General features: G+C 47.3%; 5 protein-coding genes and 1 pseudogene across 5 annotated transcripts; all 6 read right to left on the reverse strand.

The window, feature by feature from the left end:
- Positions 1-635: 635 nt before the first annotated feature.
- LOC9632186 (probable cysteine protease RD19B) lies at positions 636-8679 on the reverse strand (the record flags this gene model as incomplete). Its single annotated transcript, XM_002970438.2, has 5 exons — positions 8242-8679; positions 8055-8174; positions 7771-8005; positions 7530-7718; positions 636-655 (listed from the first exon to the last, which is right to left on the reverse strand). Coding segments are annotated over exons 1-5 (1002 nt in total), but the record flags the coding sequence as incomplete, so codon positions are not given.
- Positions 8680-10432: 1753 nt separating this feature from the next.
- Positions 10433-11890, reverse strand: LOC112340491 (annotated as a pseudogene).
- Positions 11861-12841, reverse strand: LOC9632187. The gene is made up of 4 exons (XM_024675276.1): positions 12799-12841; positions 12668-12724; positions 12543-12599; positions 11861-12153 (listed from the first exon to the last, which is right to left on the reverse strand). The coding sequence occupies exons 1-4, from the start codon at positions 12821-12823 to the stop codon at positions 11933-11935; spliced, it is 360 nt and encodes a 119-aa protein (XP_024531044.1). The 5' UTR covers positions 12824-12841; the 3' UTR covers positions 11861-11932.
- A 1030-nt stretch (positions 12842-13871) lies between these two features.
- On the reverse strand, positions 13872-15570 carry LOC9632188 (cytochrome P450 77A1). Its single transcript, XM_024675046.1, has one exon. The coding sequence runs from the start codon at positions 15554-15556 to the stop codon at positions 13955-13957; it is 1602 nt and encodes a 533-aa protein (XP_024530814.1). The 5' UTR covers positions 15557-15570; the 3' UTR covers positions 13872-13954.
- On the reverse strand, positions 13872-21080 carry LOC9646625 (cytochrome P450 77A1). Its single transcript, XM_024675047.1, has 2 exons — positions 19466-21080; positions 13872-13946 (listed from the first exon to the last, which is right to left on the reverse strand). The coding sequence occupies exon 1, from the start codon at positions 21067-21069 to the stop codon at positions 19474-19476; it is 1596 nt and encodes a 531-aa protein (XP_024530815.1). The 5' UTR covers positions 21070-21080; the 3' UTR covers positions 13872-13946; positions 19466-19473.
- LOC112346326 lies at positions 17757-18658 on the reverse strand. Its single transcript, XM_024675049.1, has 4 exons — positions 18616-18658; positions 18491-18547; positions 18368-18424; positions 17757-18010 (listed from the first exon to the last, which is right to left on the reverse strand). Exons 1-4 carry the CDS (start codon positions 18638-18640, stop codon positions 17775-17777), a joined length of 375 nt encoding a protein of 124 aa, XP_024530817.1. The 5' UTR covers positions 18641-18658; the 3' UTR covers positions 17757-17774.
- Positions 21081-21083: the final 3 nt, after the last annotated feature.

A 21083-nucleotide genomic window follows, 5' to 3' on the forward strand; every position in this document is an offset into this window, starting at 1 on the left:
ATTTACACTTGCATCGTGCAGCGAAACCAGTTTTCATTCTTTATGGCAACGGCCGTACACATGCATGTGCACAGAATGAGGTTGACCTGGTTGTGTGTGTGGGCAATCTCGAGCTTGAGTTGCAGTCATTGTGGGTGGTGCCAAGTCAAACTTTTGACCTCATCCTTGGTATGAATTGGTTGCAGCACAATCATGCCAAGTGTGATTTTGAGGCTTCTCCCTTTTGTCTCATACTTCCTTATGTTTCATCCATTCCTCTCACTTCCATACCTCTTCGTCCCTTTACTTCTACCTCTACTTCAATTACTTTTGTCCCCCCACTATTTCCTCCTGTGTTTCCATCTTGTTTTGCTCTTCCCTTTTCTGATCCCTCGGACAATCTTTGTGTTGCAGCAGTTGACCGACTCATGAAGGAGTATTCTGATCTCTTTGAATTTGACTTATCGTTTGGGGCCAAGATTGCCACACGTCATCCGATTCCAACTGGGGATACACATCCAATCAAGATTTCTGTTTGTTGTTGGTCACCCAAAGAGATCAAGATTTTACATACAAACGTCAAGGAGATGTTGGAGAAGGGTGTTATTCGGAAGTCACGAAGTCCTTGGGCATGTGAACCTCATTTTGTGACAAAGCCTGATAGGAGTATTCATTTCTACATCGACTATCGTTTGTTAAATAAAGTGATGATCTCGGATGTGTACTCTTTTCCTCACACTGCTAATCTCTTGGATCATCTGGGGCAAAGTTGCTGGTTCACCAAACTAGATTTTGCTTCTGGGTACTAGCAAGTACTAATGGCTAAAGAAGATATTCCTAAGACTGATTTCATTGATAATATCTTGATCCACTCGGAAGGGATGTGGGAGGAGCACGTTCGTGATGTTTGTAAAGTGTTGGATCAACTACAGGATGTTGGTTTAGAATTAAAGCAGTCGAAGTGCGTGTTTGGGTCCAAAGACACAACTTATCTTGGACACCGTATTTCTCATGAGGGTTTGCAAGTTAATCCTGACAAACTTATGTCTGTTCTAAAGTTCCCTACTCTGAAGTGTGTGAATGTGCAACGCTTCTTGGGCAAAGTGCAATATCTTAGTCGTTTTGTGGATCATCTTTCTGATTGCACTGCATCGTTGCGAGCATTGCTGAAGTCGTCAATGTCATCTTTCATCTGGTCTCCAAATTGTGAGTGGATGTTTGTGGATCTCAAAGAGATATTAACGACTCCTCCGATTTTGGTGTATCCGGACTACACTCAACCTTTTATTTTGCACATGGATGCTTCTGGCATTGGTCTTGGAAGTGTGTTGAATGCAAGAGAGCCTGAGTGTGCTTGGTCAGTGCCATCCCATTGCATATATAAGCCGTAAATTACAACCAGCGGAGGTGAACTACTCCACGATAGAGAAGGAGTGTTTAGCAACAGTCTGGGGTTTCGAGAAGCTTCATGCATATCTACATAGTTCTCGGATGTTACTTGAAGGTGACCATGCTGCCATTATTTCATTATTGAAGTGGAAGAAGTTGGTTGGTTTTACTATTCGGTGGGCTTTGAAGCTTCAGATATATGATTTTGATGTTGTTCATCACCCAAGGAGTTTTATGGCTGATGCTAATGCCCTTTCTCAAGCTCCTCTTCCTTCTCCACTCTCTTCTCATGTTTCTAATAAGCCTATTATTCCCACATCTATGGATTTTCTAAACGATGATTTTGTGCCGTCGGCAGTTGTTGTATTTGACGTTTAGTGTCCACAAGATGCAGAGCAAGGTCTACCTTCTCTTGATGAGGTTCGCAAGGCTCAAAAGATTGAGCAATAGATTCAAAGGCTTCACGATGGGTTTGAAAATCTTGCATCACTTACTGATGACTTGCCTTTCCGGCATTTACATTCTCAATATCGCCTTGAAGACAGCCTTCTTTATTTTGTAGGGATGAATCCTAATAATCATTTATGGCTAGTGGTGCCTTCTATCTTTATTTCATGGTTTCTCTATGCTTACCATGATTCTCCTGCTCTATGTGGGCATATGGGATATCATCATGTAACCGAGAAGTTGCGCAAGACTTTTTATTGGCCAGAGATGCGACATGATATTATCTGGTATGTGCGTAGCTGCATTTGGTGCCAAGCTCGTAATACTCCCCCTCATGCTGCGGAAGGACGGTTGGAGTCAATTGCAGTTTCCTATCCGTTTGAGTTGGTGGCATTTAATCTTATGGGACCTTTTTCACAATCGACTATTGGAAATGAGTATGTTATTATTGCTTTTAACTACTTGACTCATTGGGTGGAAGTTGGTGCTCTTGCTAGCACCTCTGCAACTGCTATTGGATACTTCCTCCTCAATTGAGTGGTGTTCTAGCATTCTTGTCCAGAGCGGATTCTTTCGGATAATGGTCTTACATTTATGGGTGAGGCATTTCATGTTTTGATATCTCGGTTAGGGATACGCCACACTGAGTGTTTATCATTCACAATCAGACAGTCTAGTGGAACAGCTCATTTAGACATTCAAAGGGATGATTGTGAAGTATGTGAACTTTTAGAATTCAGATTGGGATGGTTATTTGCTGTCTCTTTGGTATGCATATGTCATAGGGGTGTAGAATTCTGTTGATACTTGACCATATAAACTCTTATATGGTCATGATCCAATATTACCGACGGAGCTGGGTTTACTTTTGCGATTGCCATGAGCTGCCAATGCTAGGTCGTGGGATCAATATTTGATGAGCATTCCTCCATTTGTTCAAGTAGAGTCTGCTGAACACTTAGGCCGTGTACAAGTGGGACAACAATAGCACTACAACTCCCATCATTGTCCACCTGCGGAGTACAAAGTGGATGACTTGGTATTAGTTCGTTTTCCCCATCTTACGGTATGTGGTTTATCTAAGGGGCTCCTTGCTCAGTGGAAAGGACCGTATCGAGTATTACGGCAAGTTGAACCACAAGTTTATAAAGTTTGGCATGACGTCCAGTAAACCGATCCTCTAAAGATTGCGCATGTGCAACAGTTGAAATGCTTCATACAAAGGGATTAGAAGCAGTTTATACCACCTACAGATCCGCCAATGCCTGCTTCTAACATTTCTCTGTGAGACACAAATCCCAAAGCCCCAAAGTGGAGCTGAAAGAGTGCCACGTGGTAGTGGCCAAAGTGAAAGCCAAACAAGTATAGCACATTTCGACTAAAAGCTCCAACTTGAAAAGTTGAGAGCAGGAATGGAATTCCCAATGAGGAGTCCGAGATGGAGTTCAAGATGGAGTTCAAGATGGACCCAAGATGGAGTCCGAGATGGAGTTCAAGATGGAGTCCAAGATAGACCTGAGATGGACCTGAGATGGAGTCCGAGATGGAGTCCAAGATGGACCTGAGATGGACCCGAGATGGAGTCCAAGATGGAGTTCGAGATGGACCCGAGATGGACCCAAGATGGATTCTGAGATAGACCCAAGATGGAGTCCAAGATGGAGTCCAAGATGGAATTGCGATCAAGATCGAGACTGAGACCGAGACCAAGACCGAGTCCGAGTCCGAAACCGAGACCGAGACTGAGTCCTATTCCGAGTCAAAGTCCGAGTCCGAATACTAATACAGGTTATTGGGTGAAAGCCAAAAGCGATCATCCCCTAGGGGGGGGCTGCAGGGGGTTCCAAAAGTATAGTAGGGAAAGTGTGGGGGTTGAACCCTAGTGGAGTCAACTTGGCCAGGAAAGGCTAGTTTGGCCTAGAAAAGCCATACCCCAGCTGTTGGGTGGTGAGGTAACCACTGGGAAGTCCAAGGCTAGAGTGAATATAGACCGACAAGCGGGGTAGCTTGGTGAAATGTTCAAGAACCGGCTTTAGTTCCCCCGGAGATCAAATGGTTGATGCTCCCAGTCCAAGCATGGGTGGCACTACTTACTTGGATACCTAGTGTGGCTCAACAGAACCTCGCCCTAAGCCCATGGTTAAAACACCCAAAGGCGGAAGCTAGGGAGAGTACTCATGAGGCTTGCGTAGGGCCACGATGGTCCAAAATGTTGTTCTAAAGTCCCGGACTGTGAAATGGAAGAGGAGTAGTCCTCTGGTGTGGCAACCAAGGATACGGTCACATAATGAGGAAATCCCAAAGGATAGTGGGATTTGGTGGTCAGGCCTATAGGCCTGGATCCAGTGGCAATGTTGGCGAACACAGCCATGGATAGAAAGGGATTTGGTGGGGACTAAAAAAGGGATATTGGGGAAGGTTATTCCCTATATCTGTAGGCATCCTAAGGATGTTAAGGAGTGGATCTAGGATAATCACTCATGGACGGATGGTCCAATATTTGAGAGACAAAATTGTGATGTAAGTGGTGTTAGACCATTGGTATGACCAAGGTGAATGAGCATGGCCTTAGCATAATAAGTTGATATGTCGGTGGTAACTTGGGGTGTTAATTATGGGATCGGACACGTGAAGTACTTGGACCAAGTCCAAAGGTTGAGTGGCATATATGCCATTCTCAAGGTTAATAAACCCCAAGTTTTGAATTGAATTTATGGAGGTTGTGAATGAAATTCTTCCAAGTGGTCGGAGGTGTGGTTAAATGACTAAAATAGAATGGAAAATTTAGTCGCTTACATTACAAGAGAACTCTGATGGTCTTCCATTATTCCGAAAGGAAGGAATGATGTAAGGGGCAAGTGTATGGCTACGATGCCGTATATTAATATTAGCGTAATGGGATTTTGGTAGCCGTTGGATTGGTTTCAATTTAAACCACTCGCTCGTGTATATAAGCTAGGGTTTTTGAGCTAATTGATATACACATTTTTTGTATTCCCTTTCCATATTCCAAGCACTCACAACTAGAAATTTTAAAAAGTACTTAAGAATTACTTATCATATTTTTTTTAAAAACATTTATATATTAAATAAATAATTAGAATAATGTTTACCCCTTACCACAGTTTTGTAATATTAGATAAAATTGTTAATATTTTATAATAGACATGTCACTTTTGACTAAAGATGATTGCTATTGGAGCAAAATTCTTGGGACCAATTACATTTTATTTTTGAGTTCTATTATTTTGAAAGTCTTTCCTTAGCAATTTAATATATTTTATTTTATATTAGTTTTATATATTTATGAAAATATAATTATTATAGGAATTATTTGATAAAAATATTATCTCTAAAATAAAATTCTATAATTTTTAATATCATATTTTATCACATCCTAAATTTTGATTTCAATTATCTAGCTGTTTTTTCACCACTTACTGTTGTAGGTTTTGCGACAGGCCATGGCTCACAATGGCAAGTGTGGAAAGTGCTTCATAGAGATGTTGTCTGGTGCTGCACCTTGGCGCGAATCGCATTGCGGTCCAAGTGAGGAACCGAAACCTTCAAAAAGAAAAAAGCTCGCCAGGGAAACCCCGTTCGAGCGAGCTTCTGCACGTGCACAGGCCTGGCCGGGGGGATGGCTCTGATTCAAGATGGCTCTGCTGGTGGCAGACCGAGCCTCTAGATTAAAGCTATCCAAGTTTGTAAACTTTGTAAACATTCACTATAATATATGGTTAGCTCTTTTTCTTTCTTTCTTACATATGATAGGGTTATTATTTGATCTTCTTCTTTGGTTCTAAAAGAACAGGAAAATCCATTTCTTGGATATATGTTCTACTCGACCGACAACAACCTTCCCAGCAGCGAGATCATATCCCCCGCAAATCATTGACAAGCTCTTCTAGGAAAGATCCACAAAGTGAAAGTAGGAGACATCGAGCCGATCGCGTCGTGGAAACCACGAAGAAGTGTTCCTCTCCGGCATGGAGTTAAAGATCTTGCAGCTTGATCGATCTCTACTCCGCAGTTGTAAACGCCAATAAAGACGCTCATGGCATGGATTGTGTTCAACCGGACCCTTCGACCTCTTCTATCTATCTTGGCTTAAAAACGCTCAACAACGCAGAATAATCGAAGATCCCCAGCGCGGCATTCGATCAAAGATGGTCAAAAGCTTTCTTGGCCAGCCATCGCCTGGAAGATCGAGTGGCTCTCTTCTACGAGCCCGAGCAATGAGCAGGAAGGAGCCGGAGGACGATCCCTCGAGCAGCATCGCGTGCAGCAGCGCCACGGAATCGACTCCATTGCGGAATTGCGCGTACGCGGCGATGATCGCGTTCCAGGCCGGGAGATTGCGGTGGTTCTTGGCTCTGTGGCGCTTGGCAAGATCATCGTCCGCGAAATGATTCGAGGACTGGAGGAGAGTTTGAGCTCCACTCCACATCTCTTCCGGGCATTTCATCAGAAGGTTTTCTTCCTGATGATTGCCCAGGCATCCGAGCCGGCATGAGCGGATCTGTCCAGCGGCGATCACTGATCACTGCGCAAAAAAAAATTTATTCATGGAACAAAACAAACGATTGAGAAACAAAGAGCCTCCAGCTCAAAGGGATTTAGTGGAGAGGAGCTCCACCTTCCCCCCCTTGTGATCAACGAAGAGCGTGTCACAGATTGGATTTGCGCCACGGATCTGCTCACGCACGACAATGACAGAGCTAGTGAGCTCCATGAGCTCCCACGCAGCGACGACCAGAGATGGAGTGCATGCGCCGAGAAGGGCTCTCAGCTCGCCCTCAGTGATCCGGTTGAAACCGCCGCAAACTCCTGAGCAGGCAAGAAAGATAGTGAGCGACGATCGGGCGCAGAGAAAGAGGAGAGATCTGCAAAACAGACAGAAAGATCCAGCCTCCAGAGATAATTTGCAAAACAAGAAGATTGAGCAAGACCGGCACGGCGCGGGAGAGAAAGATTGCCAGACTGAACAACAAAGAGAAAGGGCAGGACGCGAAGAGATGAAGACGAGGATGAGAAGAGACAAGAGACGAAGAGACGATCGCGCGCGAGCATGAGAGAGAGAGAGAGATGACCCTGAAGAGCATTGTCCGCCAGAGCTCCGGTAGAACCCGCTAGAGCTGTGCTACAACAAAGAGGTGTGAGGGCAAGGAGAGAGAGAGGAAACCTTTCTCCTCGATGTTCGCCATATCTCGTGTAAGACTCGGTATTAGACGGGGGAGAAAGCCTTCGCGCTCTAGCTAATATATATAGGCCTTCATGTAGCAGCTGGATCGGCCCGGTGGGAGAATCTGAGAATCTTCATAGTAATTACCTGTACGAGATTACCATTAAGCGTGATGGTTACTTGCGGTGCGTCTTGGGAGCGAGACAATCGTGAGTCGCTATCCCGCTCGATGGTTACTTGATACGGTGCCACATCATCCCTCACGCGTAAATTTTAATAAAAAAATGTATAGTCAAACTCAAGAAATTATCTAATTATGTTTTCTTGATTTCATCATTCTACCTTCTCATCTGCTACTACTTATTTGAAAAAGACCCGTAATATAATATTTTAAAAAGATTAGGCTGGACATTGAGATTACTTTGTCAAACTAGAGACTAGTGATTTACAAGATTAAAGACCATATAATGATCTTTAAACTATGTAGAGACAGTGCCAACTTCAGAGTTCATGTCACAAACACCAACACCTCTACATAGCCTAAAGTAGCCATTTTCACCAAATTCATCAGTCCAAGTATTCTTGAAGGTCCAATAACGCAAACCATTCTCTACGCCATAGCCAACAAGCAGCACACCATGGTTTATCTCCCCAGGGCAAATGCGCGGGCAAGCAACCCCACCCTCGTAAGTAAATAAAACATTTCCTCTTAACGCAACTGCAAAAACACCTGATTGTCAGCCTTTTTCTAGACCATAAAAGATACTTACTTGACAATGGCCCATTTTTCACCAGATTGGCAGCGATTTGGTCCTCATCCTCAGACACCCTTGAGTAGTTTGCAATGGTGGCAACCACCTTGCTTGGCTGGTAACGGCACGGACCACGGACGGGTTTGTGTCTGTAGCCAAGTTCTTCATAAGGGTAATCTTCCTCAGCCTCAAGACCCCTGGCTTTTACATACTCGTATGCACTTAGCATGTCGCCACCCTCGCAGCCGTTATCCTGCAGAACAAATATTATATAACATCAACTTCAAGGGACCGTCACGTACCTTGTAATCACAATCTATCAACTGCTCCTCACTTAGGCTAATGAGTTTTCCAGTCTTTAGAAAGTTGGCGCCTTCCACTACTCCGGTGGTGCTAAAAGTCCAACAAGATCCGCAGCGTCCCTACAAGTAAGTTTCAAGCTTGTTTAATGAAAACCTATGATCAAATCGACATGCGCTAAGAGAAAACCTGGAACTTGACAGGGGTCACTGCACCATGCTCCCTCCAATCAAACGCCTCCGGCAAGTTGTCTGTGGGAAGAAGAGGAGCCTGGTTTACAACCCTATTGGAGTACGCCTTACGGAATCCCAGGAATCGCGATAACTCTTCAGGGGTGAGGTCTGCGAAGCTTGTGATCCCATGTATGGCAGTGGGATCCTGCTTCTTGAGGCTCATGACATGCGCAAGATTTGCTTGAAACACCTTCAGCCGGTGGACATACTCCTCTGTAGTCCCGTAAACCTTACCAAACTTTTGCATAAAGTGTTTGAAGTGGCCCTCCACATCTTTTACTTCTAAATTGTCTGTCACCTGTCGAATTTTACCAATATCCAATCTGTTTGATGAAGAGCAGCAAACCACGAGAATGAGCAAGCCGACCAAGATGATCGCTAGAGCCTTTGCCATCTTTCCACTTATTAATTAGGGCCAGAAACCCTGCACAATATAATATAGAAGTTCCTTTCCTTTTTGTTACACGCAAAGTATATTCTCTTTCAGAAGTGATCGAGATTTTGAACGGCTTCTAAGAAAAGTGGATGCCACGTCACTTTTCTCTTGTCCAGGTACGTGTGTAGAATGATGTATCGGATCACAATCCAATTTTCTCTGAAACTTCAAACAAATGGTCCTCCGTCAAATTTTCACTTGATAAACTTGGAGTATGTTTCCATTTCTATTTCTTTTTTATCTTCTAACCTTTTTATGAAAGCAAGGAGAAAAGCCTGGTAGAACCGGTGAGTAATTTTTTGCATGATAAAGTTCCTGATACAATAGCAAGCTAGTCGATCTAAACGCTATATTCTAGTAGTGACTTCTCGTTCTCTTACTTTGCTGCAACAAGAGCTGTCGTGAGGAGATTAGTACACATTAAGAATCAATGCTTTGCAGATATTGCGTGGCCCTTTTTCGCCTTGGCAGCAACATCAGCTCTTGCGCCTTACGATCATTCCGACACGCTCAATTGCGTTGTTAAGCTTCCTCGTTTTTGCGTAAAGTTTAGTGTTTGTCTCCTCTTTTTTACCAGTGCCTTCTTTATTTGAGCTTGTTTCTTCCTATAATTTCTTTCGGTTTTCTTGGAGTTTCAGTTTTGTTCTTTGTTGTTATTCCTCTCTTGAGACTTGGGAGCTCGTCGTCCTCTTAGTGTGGCTGGTTTTTCTTGAAAATCCTTGTCCATTACATTGTGGACATTGTCCAGCTTCCTGTTTAGATGACAAAAATTTCAAAACGAGCCAAACATCTCCTGCTCGGTTTTCCAGTCTCCCCAGCTCGCGAATTAACAGGCGAGCAACTGTTTATCGGTTTTTTCTCGCTCGAGCCTGAGTAAAAAAGCTTACACGACCATCAAAGCTTGTTGAAATTTGCAATGTAACAACATGCTCACACACTAGACAAAAAGGCAGGGTAACACTTACCTGACAATTCATAAATCCCTTTACCATTTCACTAAATGAAAGAGTTAGTGAGCGAGATAGTCCAAGCGCTGAGAAAAAGAAAGAGATTCACTCACCGGTCTAAGCGTTCAAAGCAAGAAGACATCCCTTAGTATGAGATGGGAGTGAGCTTTTGGAGCGGCAGAGCTGGCAATCTGCTTAGCGTGCAGGAATCAATCTATACCGTGAGGTCGAAATACAGCCACCCACGAGAGTGCTCCACAAGACCAAGTTCTTTGGAGAGATGGGCTTCCTCCGCCTCGCCCATGCTCCCAAACCTTGCCAAGTAATCCATCAGCGAGTTGGTCATGCACACGCGGAAACCTTTTATTATAACAAGGCTGGTGATCCTTAAGGTCGTTCTTTGTTCTAACCGCACTATAATATTTGGAGACATATGACAGTTCCAAAGATCGTGGAGGACAACTTTGAGCTGGTTCTTCTAGTCTAGCCTCTTCACATGGCGATCTTCTACAACGAGAAGTACAAATAGTTATAGATATTGAATTACAAATGGATAGATACTTCAGCTAAATACTATATATACATGGCATAAAGGTGTTCTTTGCAGGTGGAAATGGAGTGCCTGGCCAGGAGTTGGGTCATGATTTGGAAACATAGTCGTATGCTTCTCAGTTGGACATGACTATAATATATATTAGAGGAGGCTGCTCAACACGGGCTCCATAGTTTAAATTGTTGGATTAAATACCTATTACCTCTTGAAACTATACAGAAACAGTAGAGACTCTGGTGTTCATGCCACAGACACCAAACCCCCGACACAGCCTAAAATATCCATCTTCACCATAGTTCTAGCTCCAAGATCCAATAGGGCTTATCACCATGTCTGCCATATCCAACAAGGAGCACAGCATGGTTCATGTTGTCCCGACCGGGGCAAATGCGAGGGCAAGAAACTCCACCCACGTAGTCTTTTATGTAATCTGCATTGAGAGCAACTGCAAAAACCACAAACCACAATGTCTCGTCAACTTTTGCCAAAGAACAACATGCTACTTACTCGAAAGAGGCCCATTTTTCACAAGATGTGCAGCAATCTGGTTCTCATCCTCAGACACAGTGGAGTAGTTTGCAATGATGGCAGGGCATCGGTGACCGGGAAACATATACTTCCTATAGCCTTCTTCATTGTAAGGATAATCTTCCTCAGCTTCAAGACCCGTGGCTTTAATATACTTGTACGCATTTAACATGTCACCGCCTTTGCAGCCACCATCCTGGTTCCAAGTGGATAATCATGGATCAGAATTGCCATTATAATTCAAATCAAGAAAGAAATTACCATGCGATCACAGTCAATCAGCTGCTCCTCGTTTAGGCTAATGAGCTCTCCAGTCTTTAGAAAGTGGGCACCTTCCACTGCTCCTGTGCTGCTAAAAGTCCAGCAAGAGCCGCAACTTCCCTGGAACTTTTAAAGGTGAGACCTTAAGATCATCCAGAAAACTAACTTACCTGGTTCTTCACGGGGGTCACTGCACCATGCTCCCAAACTCTCTGGCAAGTTATCTGTTGCAAGAAGTGGAACCTGATCTACAAGCCTATTGGAAGGTACCCTTGTACGGAAACCCAAAAAACCTGTGGTGTGAGGTCCGAGAAGCGCGTTATCCCATGTACCACGGTGGGATCTTGCTTGTGGTGCCTCAAAGCACGTACAAGGTTTTTCTCAAAGACCTGGAACTTATACTCTTCATCTGTCGAGTAAACTTTGTGAAGTGGCTCTCCACGTTCTCCAATGCTGTTGCGACATTCACTTCCGCATGGTCTATCACTTGTCGGATTCCAGGCTCAAAATTGTTGCAATGGATTTGGATAGCATATTGCCAAACACTTAGCACATAAACATATAACCGTGAAGAATATTCCTCTAAAAATATCTCCGCGAAATGCAAACTAATCCGTTTTAACAACGCCTAAAATATAAATAATCCATTTTAACGATGCTTAAAGAAAGATTAAAATGCAATAAAGAATAAGCGTGAAAGCTTGGAAGATCGAGTGGCTTTCTTCTACGAGCGGTGGACGATCTCGAGCAGCATCGCGTCGACTCCTGATCCAGGCAGTGATCGCCGTGGAATGACCGCAATCTCCCGGCCTGGAACGCGATCATCGCCGCGCAAACGCAAGTTCGCAACTTTCCGCAGGCAAAAAGAATGTTTATTCATCGATCAAACAGCAAAGAACATTAATTTCGAAAAGAATTCAGCTTAGAGGGATGTAGTGGAGACACGCTCCACCTTCCCCCCGTTGGGATCAACCACGAACTTGTCACAGACAGGATTCGCACCAGGGATCTTCTCGCGCACCACGATGACATGGTCGGTCATCTCGAATTGACCCCAGGCAGCGACGACCAGAGACGGAGTGCATGCGCCGAGAATGGCCTTCAGCTCGCCCTCGCGCATCCTGTTAAATCCGCCACAAATTCCTAAGCAGCAAGAAAGATTGTAAGAACGAAGATCATGCGCGAGAGAGAGAGAGAGAGAAGAGAGATCTGCAAACAGAAAGAAAGATACATGCTCCAGAGAAGATCTGCAAAACAAACGGATTGAGCAAGACCGGGGTGGCGCGCGATCTGCAAAACAAGCAGGACGAGAGACTATCACCGCGCGCGCGCGAGAGAGAGAGATAGAGAGAGATCTGCAAACAGAAAGATACATAAAACAAACGGATTGAGCAAGACCGGGTCGGCGCGCGATCTGCAAAACAAGCAGGACGAGAGACTATCACCGCGCGCGCGCGCGAGAGAGAGAGAGAGAGAGAGGGAGAGAGAGAGAGGGAGAGAGAGAGAGGGAGAGAGCCAGAAACGAGTAAGACCCTGGAGCTGCGGATCACTCACGCCTCCCACTGCCACCAGAGCTTCTCCCGCAAGAGCTGCAAGACAGAAAGTGTGAGATTGAGAGAGCGGAGAAAGAGAGAGAGGGAGAGAGAGAGTAGCAAACCGTGGAGCTGAGGATCGCTCACGCCTCCCACTCCCGCCAGAGCTTCTCCCGTCAGAGCTGCAAGAAGAAAGTGTGAGATTGAGAGAGCCGAGAGAGAGAGAGAGAGAGAGAGAGCGAGAGAGAGGAGAAACCTTTCTCTTGCATGCTTGCCGCCATAGCCTAGCCGTAACTGCGTCGGAGGAGAAAGGGCAGTGGTAGCTCGGGCTGGGCTTAGGCCGTGTTTATATACACCATTACAGCTGAATCCGGACAAACCAGTAGCTTTCGCTCCATCATAATTACTCGTAGAGCGTAGAGAGCGTACTCCATCCAACGTCAACATTGGTAATGTGAGAAACGGCCACACCATATGGTTAGCCTAAAGTACCCATCTTTACCAAATTCATCAGTCCAAGAATTCTTCATGGTCCATTCTCTATGCACAGGGCAAATGCGCGGGCAAGCAAACACTTGATTATTGTGACAATGGCCCGTTCTTCACCAGATTTGCATCTCAGACACCCTTCAGTAGTTTGCAATGGTGGCAGCCACCTTGCTGGGCTGGTAAACAGTGTCTGTAGCCAAGTTCTTCACAGAGTTGCTGCAGCGAGGACGTATTATCCACTGAGATAATCTTCCTCAGCTTCCAGACCCCTGGCTTTGACGTGTACTTAGCATGTCGCCACTCTCGCAGCCGTTATCCTGGAGAATAAAGATCATATGATATCACTGTAATCACAATTTATCAGCTGGTGGCGAATGAGAAAGTTGGCGCCTGCAAGACCAGCAGAAGTTTCAGACTTGTTTAATAAAACCCCATGATCAAATCAACATGAGCTTATTGGAGTACGCCTTATGGAATTCCATCGCGGTAACACTTCAGGGGTGAGGTCTGAGAAGCTTGCATATACTCCTCTGTAGTCCCGTAAACCTTTAAGTAATTGTCTGTCACCTGTAGAACTCCTCCAAGATCCAATTTATTTTCTGAAGAGCAACATAATATCCCTTTTTGTTATTACTCGTATATTCTCTTTCAGAAGTGGCTCGTACAACTTTTTCTGTGCTAGACAAGAATAGCCACATCACTATCTGAATCAGATGCAATCACCACCCAGATCGTCCAGTACAAAGGCTCTATCATTGTACCACCGTCTTGGCCAAAAGCTCCTCCAAAAAACTTCGACCCGCTTACTCTAGAATCCAGAATCTGGCTTTTGATTGAATAAATGAGAAACCTTGAAGTATGATCTGAAATTTAAAACCTACATACTATAAAACATAGGAAGCACTTACTATATACATGTTTCTTCACAGTCTTCTAGCTTTGAGAGTTGCTCTCAGTGGTTGTTTCATCACCACAGTAAACTCTTGTATGGGAGTTAGATCCACTGCTGTCTCGCCGGGCACTGTGTTCCACTCGAACTCTTGCACGAGACGAGCAAGGACGAGATGGACGTGGAGAGTCGCTAGGCCGAGCCCGGGACAGATCCTCCGCCCGGCTCCAAACGGGATCAAGTTTAGCGCCCCGGACGAGGCCGTGAAGTCGGCACTGGCACCCGGCCCCTCGAGAAACCTCTCGGGCTTGTACTCGTCAGGATTCGTCCACAGCTCCGGATCGTTGTTGATGGCGTAGATGTTGAAGAGCAGCGTTGCATGGACCGGGATATCGTAGCCTCCGAGCTTGCAAGGCTCGGTCACTGCGTGAGGAAGAGTGGTGTAGCCCGGTGGATGCTTGCGTAGAGTTTCCTTGACGACGGCCTTGAGGTAGACGAGCTTGTCGATGTCTTTCTCGGTCACTGGCTTATCTCCAACGCTGGAATGGATCTCCTCCAGGAGCTTCTTCTGGACGGCCGGGTGCTTGATCACGTTGGCGAGCGACCACTCGAGAGTGTTGGCGGTGGTGTCGGCTCCGGCGTTGAGAAACTCGGAGCACAGCACGATCAAGTCCTCGTCCGTGAGCTTGAGCTGATGATCCTCTTGCCGCTGGAGCGAGAACAGCGAGCTCAGGTAGGAGTTTTGATCGAGCTTGTCCTCGGCTGCCAGGAGCTTGGCCCTTTGGATCAGAGGCAGCAGGAGCTCCCTCCTCTCTCCGACGAGTTCCTCCAGCTTCAAATCCCTCGGCGATCGCTGGACAATCTTGAGAAGCGGGACAAAGTCGCTCATCCTCCCACCGCGTCCAGCACTGGTGATCAAGTGCCGCAGCATTCGTTCCACACCATTCACGGCATCCTTGTCCAGCCACTGCCCAAAGCACATGTAGGAAAGAAGCGAGAAGACGGTGAACCTGAGCGTTGCAAGAACCGGTACCGCGCTGCTGTCCGCGCGGCACTCCTTATCTACCGCGCGGTACACCGGACTATCCGCGCTGTACTCCTTGTCTACCGTGCGGTACGATGGGCCGTCCGGGCTGTCCGCCCGTTGTGACGTCTGGCGAAGCTTCTCCACGAGCTCACTGATAACGCGCTGCCTGGCGGGCTCAAAGGCGTGGACGCGGTGTGGGCTCAAGACGTGGCTTACCATGTTGCGCCGCACGGTACGCCAGTGATGACCATAGGGCGCCGCGTTGATACTGCGGCGGTAGTTGCTCAGCCGGACCTGCCGCTCGGACAAGGATGGCCGCGACGAGAAAATGGAGCCCTTCTCGATCAGGGCCTCGTGCGCGAGCTGCGAGCTCGAGATTACCACCAGGGGCACCGATCCAACGCGAAGTGTCATGATCGCGCCGTGCTGCCGGGCCAGATTTTGGAGATTCATGGGGCTCCCCAGCACCGATCGCATCTGGAGGAGATTGCCGAGGAGTGGGAAGCCCCTTGGCCCCGGAGGGAGATGGGTTCGCCGCCTGGAGAGGAGAAGAAGCGAGGCGGCCAGGATCGCCACCGCCACAGCCAGGAATGCCACCATAGACGCCATGGTGACAAGATGCCCTAGCTAAGAACCCTAAAAACAGAGACCAAGAGGGTTTAGGGTTTTAGCGATGGTCGCTACGCGCTTGCTGCTTCTGGCCAGGAATTCCTTCGCGGCTAGACGATCGCTCTGTTGTCACAGGAGTGCCGCATTCTTGGAGCACGAGATTTGGGAGATTTGTAGCCGGCGAAGCTCGGGATTTCCATCGCTGCTGCCTTCCAGGTATTTTGGTAGCAATGCCGGTGCTGGCAGCGGTAAGGAAGTGGCGAAGGAGGAGAAATCCGTGATCCCGGCCGCAGGTAATTCTCGTGCTTCGAGAAAAGGGGAAGATCACTCGAAAGCAAATGAGAATATGGAGGACAAGCCAAAGCGAACGAAGAAAGTGGAAGAACCAAAGTTGCCGGCTTCGAGAAAAGGAGATGTCGAGGAGGTGGCCGATGGAGCGAAGGCTAAACCCAAGAAAACAAAGGTGGTGGAGACCGAGGCAAAGCTTTTAGCTCCCAGAAAAGATCTTGGGAGTAACGAAGCGATCGAAGCCAAACCAAAGCCAAAGCGATCGAGGAAAGTGAAGGGCGAGGAAGAAAAAGACTCCAGTGTTTCTGGAAATGGCAAAGAGGTGACTAAAGCGAAGTCGAAAGGGACGAAGAAAGTGCCAGTAGAGGAAGGAATGGAGTCCGAGCTATCAGCTCCAGGCCAGAGGAAAACATCTAAGCCAAGGACACAGTCTGCAAAGAAGGTGGAGGAAACTGTGAAAGATGTCGGGACAGTTGGTTTAGTAGCAGAGAATAGTATGGAGCTGGAAAAGAAAGTTGAGAAGAGACCACCAAAGCCAGGGAGGCAAGCTGCAAAGAAGATGGAGCTACTGGATGAAGCTGCGAGGATTGCCGGGACAGATGGTTTAGTAGCAGAGAATCCATAGAGCTAGAAATGAAGGAACGGGATTGGGTCGTGGTGGTAGAATCATCGCCGCAAAGTTTGGACGTTAGTTTGGATACTAGTGGGACTAAAACTCCAGAGTTCGTGGAAAACAATCTAGATTCGGAAATAAGCGTACCACTTGTGGAAGAGTCCGGGGCGTCGCAGCAAGCTTTGGACGATGCAGCGAAGCCACAGACAACAGAGACTGTGAAGGTTGCTGAGACAGACAACGTGGTTGTAGAAAAAGATTCAAAGGTGGCAGAACCATCGCCAGATCAAGCGAAGACGCAGCATGAAAATGTGGTCACAGCGGGAGCAAAACAGGATGGCTTTCTTGAGGTGGATGACGAGCTCAAGGAGTTTCTCATGGACAGAAAGCTACAGCAGGAGCAAGGTGCCGACAACTGTCGCAAGCATCAAGTGCCTCGGGTACAAGATTTGATTCCCGGAGACAGTAGCGAAGGTTAGAGCTGTGGCAGTAGATTTTCAACAAATCACCAAGATCTGTCTCCCTAATGTGGCTGAGGTGATCGATTGTACACATTTCGAGATTATCCTTATCTGACCAGTTGGCCCAGATGGTGAGGGCTACTTTGATCAAAAGCAATGGTACTCAGTGATCATGCAGGGGGTTTATGATGCTCAGAAAAGGTTCTTGAGTATTTATGCAGTTTAGCCAGGTAATTACTTTTAATTTTTTTCTTCTATACATTTAATTGGTTTATTTTTGTCCTTATGTTCATAACATAAGGGTTTTTCAGAACTCCAAGCTATGCCACAAGATCCAAGCAAGGGAATTACTCACAATTCCTCAAAAGTTTGTTTTTAACGAGTGGATTGAGCCATACCTGGTGGGAGACAAAGGCTATTAGCTGCAGCAGCACTTAATGATCCCTCACTTAGGTAAGTTGATTGTTTTTTTTTTTTTCAATTATTCATTTGAAACAGATTCCCAGTTGATGGTCAGTACAACCAGCAACACCATCTAGCCCAAATTGTTATTGAACAAGCATTTGGACTCCTAAAAATGAAATTCATATGCTTAATAGCAATCATTTTTAGTCAAAAGTGCATTTCGCGGAGATATTTTTAGAGGAATATTCTTCACGGTTATATCCCAAACTAGTAAAAAGTAGAATATGGAAGATCGAGTGGCTCTCTTCTACGAGCGGAGGACGATCTCGAGCAGCATCGCGTCAACTCCATTGCGGAATTGCGTTTGCGCGGCGATGATCGCGTTCCAGGCCGCGGTCATTCCACGGCCTGGATCACGCTGCTGCTTTCCAAAGGCAAAAAGAATGTTTATTCATCGATCAAACAGCAAAGAACATTCATTTCGGAAAGAATTCAGCTTAGAGGGATGTAGTGGAGACACGCTCCACCTTCCCCCCGTTGGGATCAACCACGAACTTGTCACAGACACGATGACATGGCCGGTCATCTCGAATTGACCCCAGGCAGCGACGACCAGAGACGGAGTGCATGCGCCGAGAATGGCCTTCAGCTCGCCCTCGCGCATCCTGTTAAATCCGCCACAAATTCCTAAGCAGCAAGAAAGATTGTAAGAACGAAGATCATGCGCGCGAGAGAGAGAGAGAGAGAGAAGAGAGATCTGCAAACAGAAAGAAAGATACATGCTCCAGAGAAGATATGCAAAACAAACGAATTGAGCAAGACCGGGGCGGCGCGCGATCTGCAAAACAAGCAGGACGAGAGACGCGCGCGCGCGACAGAGAGAGAGAGATCTGCAAACAGAAAGAAAGATACATGCTCCAGAGAAGATCTGCAAAACAAACGGATTGAGCAAGACCGGGGCGGCGCGCAATCTGCAAAACAAGCAGGACGAGAGACTATCACCGCGCGCGCGCGAGAGAGAGAGAGAGAGAGAGAGAGCAAGACCCTGGAGCTGCAGATCACTCACGCCTCCCACTGCCACCAGAGCTTCTCCCGCAAGAGCTGCAAGACAGAAAGTGTGAGATTGAGAAAGCCGAGAAAGAGAGAGAGGGAGAGAGAGTAGCAAACCGTGGAGCTGAGGATCGCTCACGCCTCCCACTCCCGCCAGAGCTTCTCCCGTCAGAGCTGCAAGAAGAAAGTGTGAGATTGAGAGAGCCGAGAGAGAGAGAGAGAGAGAGAGAGAGAGGAGAAACCTTTCTCTTGCATGCTTGCCGCCATAGCCTAGCCGTAACTGCGTCGGAGGAGAAAGGGCAGTGGTAGCTCGGGCTGGGCTTAGGCCGCGTTTATATACACCATTACAGCTGAATCTCCATCATAATTACTCGTAGAGCGTAGAGAGCGTACTCCATCCATCTGAGAAGATTCTCACTAAAGTCGTATAATATATTTTGTAAACCGCTTGAGATTATGTCAACGTCAACATTGGTAATGTGAGAAACGGACACCACATCTTTACCAAATGATATGATATCATATGATATCATTGTAATCACAATATATCAGCTGGTGGCTAATGAGAAAGTTGGCGCCTTCCACTACAGCAAGATCAGCAGAAGTTTCAGTGATCAAATCAACAACGGAATCCCACCGCGATAACACTTCAGGGGTGAGGTCTGAGAAGCTTGCATATACTCCTCTGTAGTCCCGTAAACCTTTAAGTGTTTGAAGTGGCCCTCCACATCTTGCACTTCTAAATTGTGTGTCACCTGTAGAACTCCTCCAAGATCCAATTTATTTTCTGAAGAGAAACAAATCACGAATATAATATCCCTTTTTGTTATTACTCGTATATTCTCTTTCAGAAGTGGCTCGTACAACTTTTTTCTGTGAATCAGATGCAATCACCACCTAGATCGTCCAGTACAAAGGCTCTATCATTGTATCACCGTCTTGGCCAAAAGCTCCTAACCTATCCACACGGCTTGGAAGCTTGCAAAGGCCTGCTTGATGTCCGGCAGAGGTGATTTTTAGCTTTTGATTTAATGTAATATGAAAATGAGAAACCTTGGAAGTATGATACATACTATATGTTCTACTATATACATGTTTCTTCACAGTCTTCTAGCTTTGAGAGTTGCTCTCAGTGGTTGTTTCATCACCACAGTAAACTCTTGTATGGGAGTTAGATCCACTGCTGTCTCGCCGGGCACTGTGTTCCACTCGAACTCTTGCACGAGACGAGCAAGGACGAGATGGACGTGGAGAGTCGCTAGGCCGAGCCCGGGACAGATCCTCCGCCCGGCTCCAAACGGGATCAAGTTTAGCGCCCCGGACGAGGCCGTGAAGTCGGCACTGGCACCCGGCCCCTCAAGAAACCTCTCGGGCTTGTACTCGTCAGGATTCGTCCACAGCTCCGGATCGTTGTTGATGGCGTAGATGTTGAAGAGCAGCGTTGCATGGACCGGGATATCGTAGCCTCCGAGCTTGCAAGGCTCGGTCACTGCGTGAGGAAGAGTGGTGTAGCCCGGTGGATGCTTGCGTAGAGTTTCCTTGACGACGGCCTTGAGGTAGACCAGCTTGTCGATGTCTTTCTCGGTCACTGGCTTATCTCCAACGCTGGAATGGATCTCCTCCAGGAGCTTCTTCTGGACGGCCGGGTGCTTGATCACGTTGGCGAGCGACCACTCGAGAGTGTTGGCGGTGGTGTCGGCTCCGGCGTTGAGAAACTCGGAGCACAGCACGATCAAGTCCTCGTCCGTGAGCTTGAGCTGATGATCCTCTTGCCGCTGGAGCGAGAACAGCGAGCTCAGGTAGGAGTTTTGATCGAGCTTGTCCTCGGCTGCCAGGAGCTTGGCCCTCTGGATCAGAGGCAGCAGGAGCTCCCTCCTCTCTCCGACGAGTTCCTCCAGCTTCAAATCCCTCGGCGATCGCTGGACAATCTTGAGAAGCGGGACAAAGTCGCTCATCCTCCCACCGCGTCCAGCACTGGTGACCAAGTGCCGCAGCATTCGTTCCACACCATTCACGGCATCCTTGTCCAGCCACTGCCCAAAGCACATGTAGGAAAGAAGCGAGAAGACGGTGAACCTGAGCGTTGCAAGAACCGGTACCGCGCTGCTGTCCGCGCGGCACTCCTTATCTACCGCGCGGTACACCGGACTATCCGCGCTGTACTCCTTGTCTACCGTGCGGTACGACGGGCCGTCCGGGCTGTCCGCGCGTTGTGACGTCTGGCGAAGCTTCTCCACGAGCTCACTGATAACACGCTGCCTGGCGGGCTCAAAGGCGTGGACGCGGTGTGGGCTCAAGACGTGGCTTACCATGTTGCGCCGCACGGTACGCCAGTGATGACCATAGGGCGCCGCGTTGATATTGCGGCGGTAGTTGCTCAGCCGGACCTGCCACAAGGATGGCCGCGACGAGAAAATGGACCCCTTCTCGATCAGGGCCTCGTGCGCGAGCTGCGAGCTCGAGACTACCACCAGGGGCACCGATCCAACGCGAAGTGTCATGATCGCGCCGTGCTGCCGGGCCAGATTTTGGAGATTCATGGGGCTCCCCAGCACCGATCGCATCTGGAGGAGATTGCCGAGGAGTGGGAAACCCCTTGGCCCCGGAGGGAGATGGGTTCGCCGCCTGGAGAGGAGAAGAAGCGAGGCGGCCAGGATCGCCACCGCCACAGCCAGGAATGCCACCATAAACGCCATAGTGACAAGATGCC

The sequence above is a fragment of the Selaginella moellendorffii genome, unplaced genomic scaffold, assembly GCF_000143415.4.
Source record: "Selaginella moellendorffii unplaced genomic scaffold, v1.0 SELMOscaffold_14, whole genome shotgun sequence".
Lineage (NCBI taxonomy): Eukaryota > Viridiplantae > Streptophyta > Lycopodiopsida > Selaginellales > Selaginellaceae > Selaginella > Selaginella moellendorffii.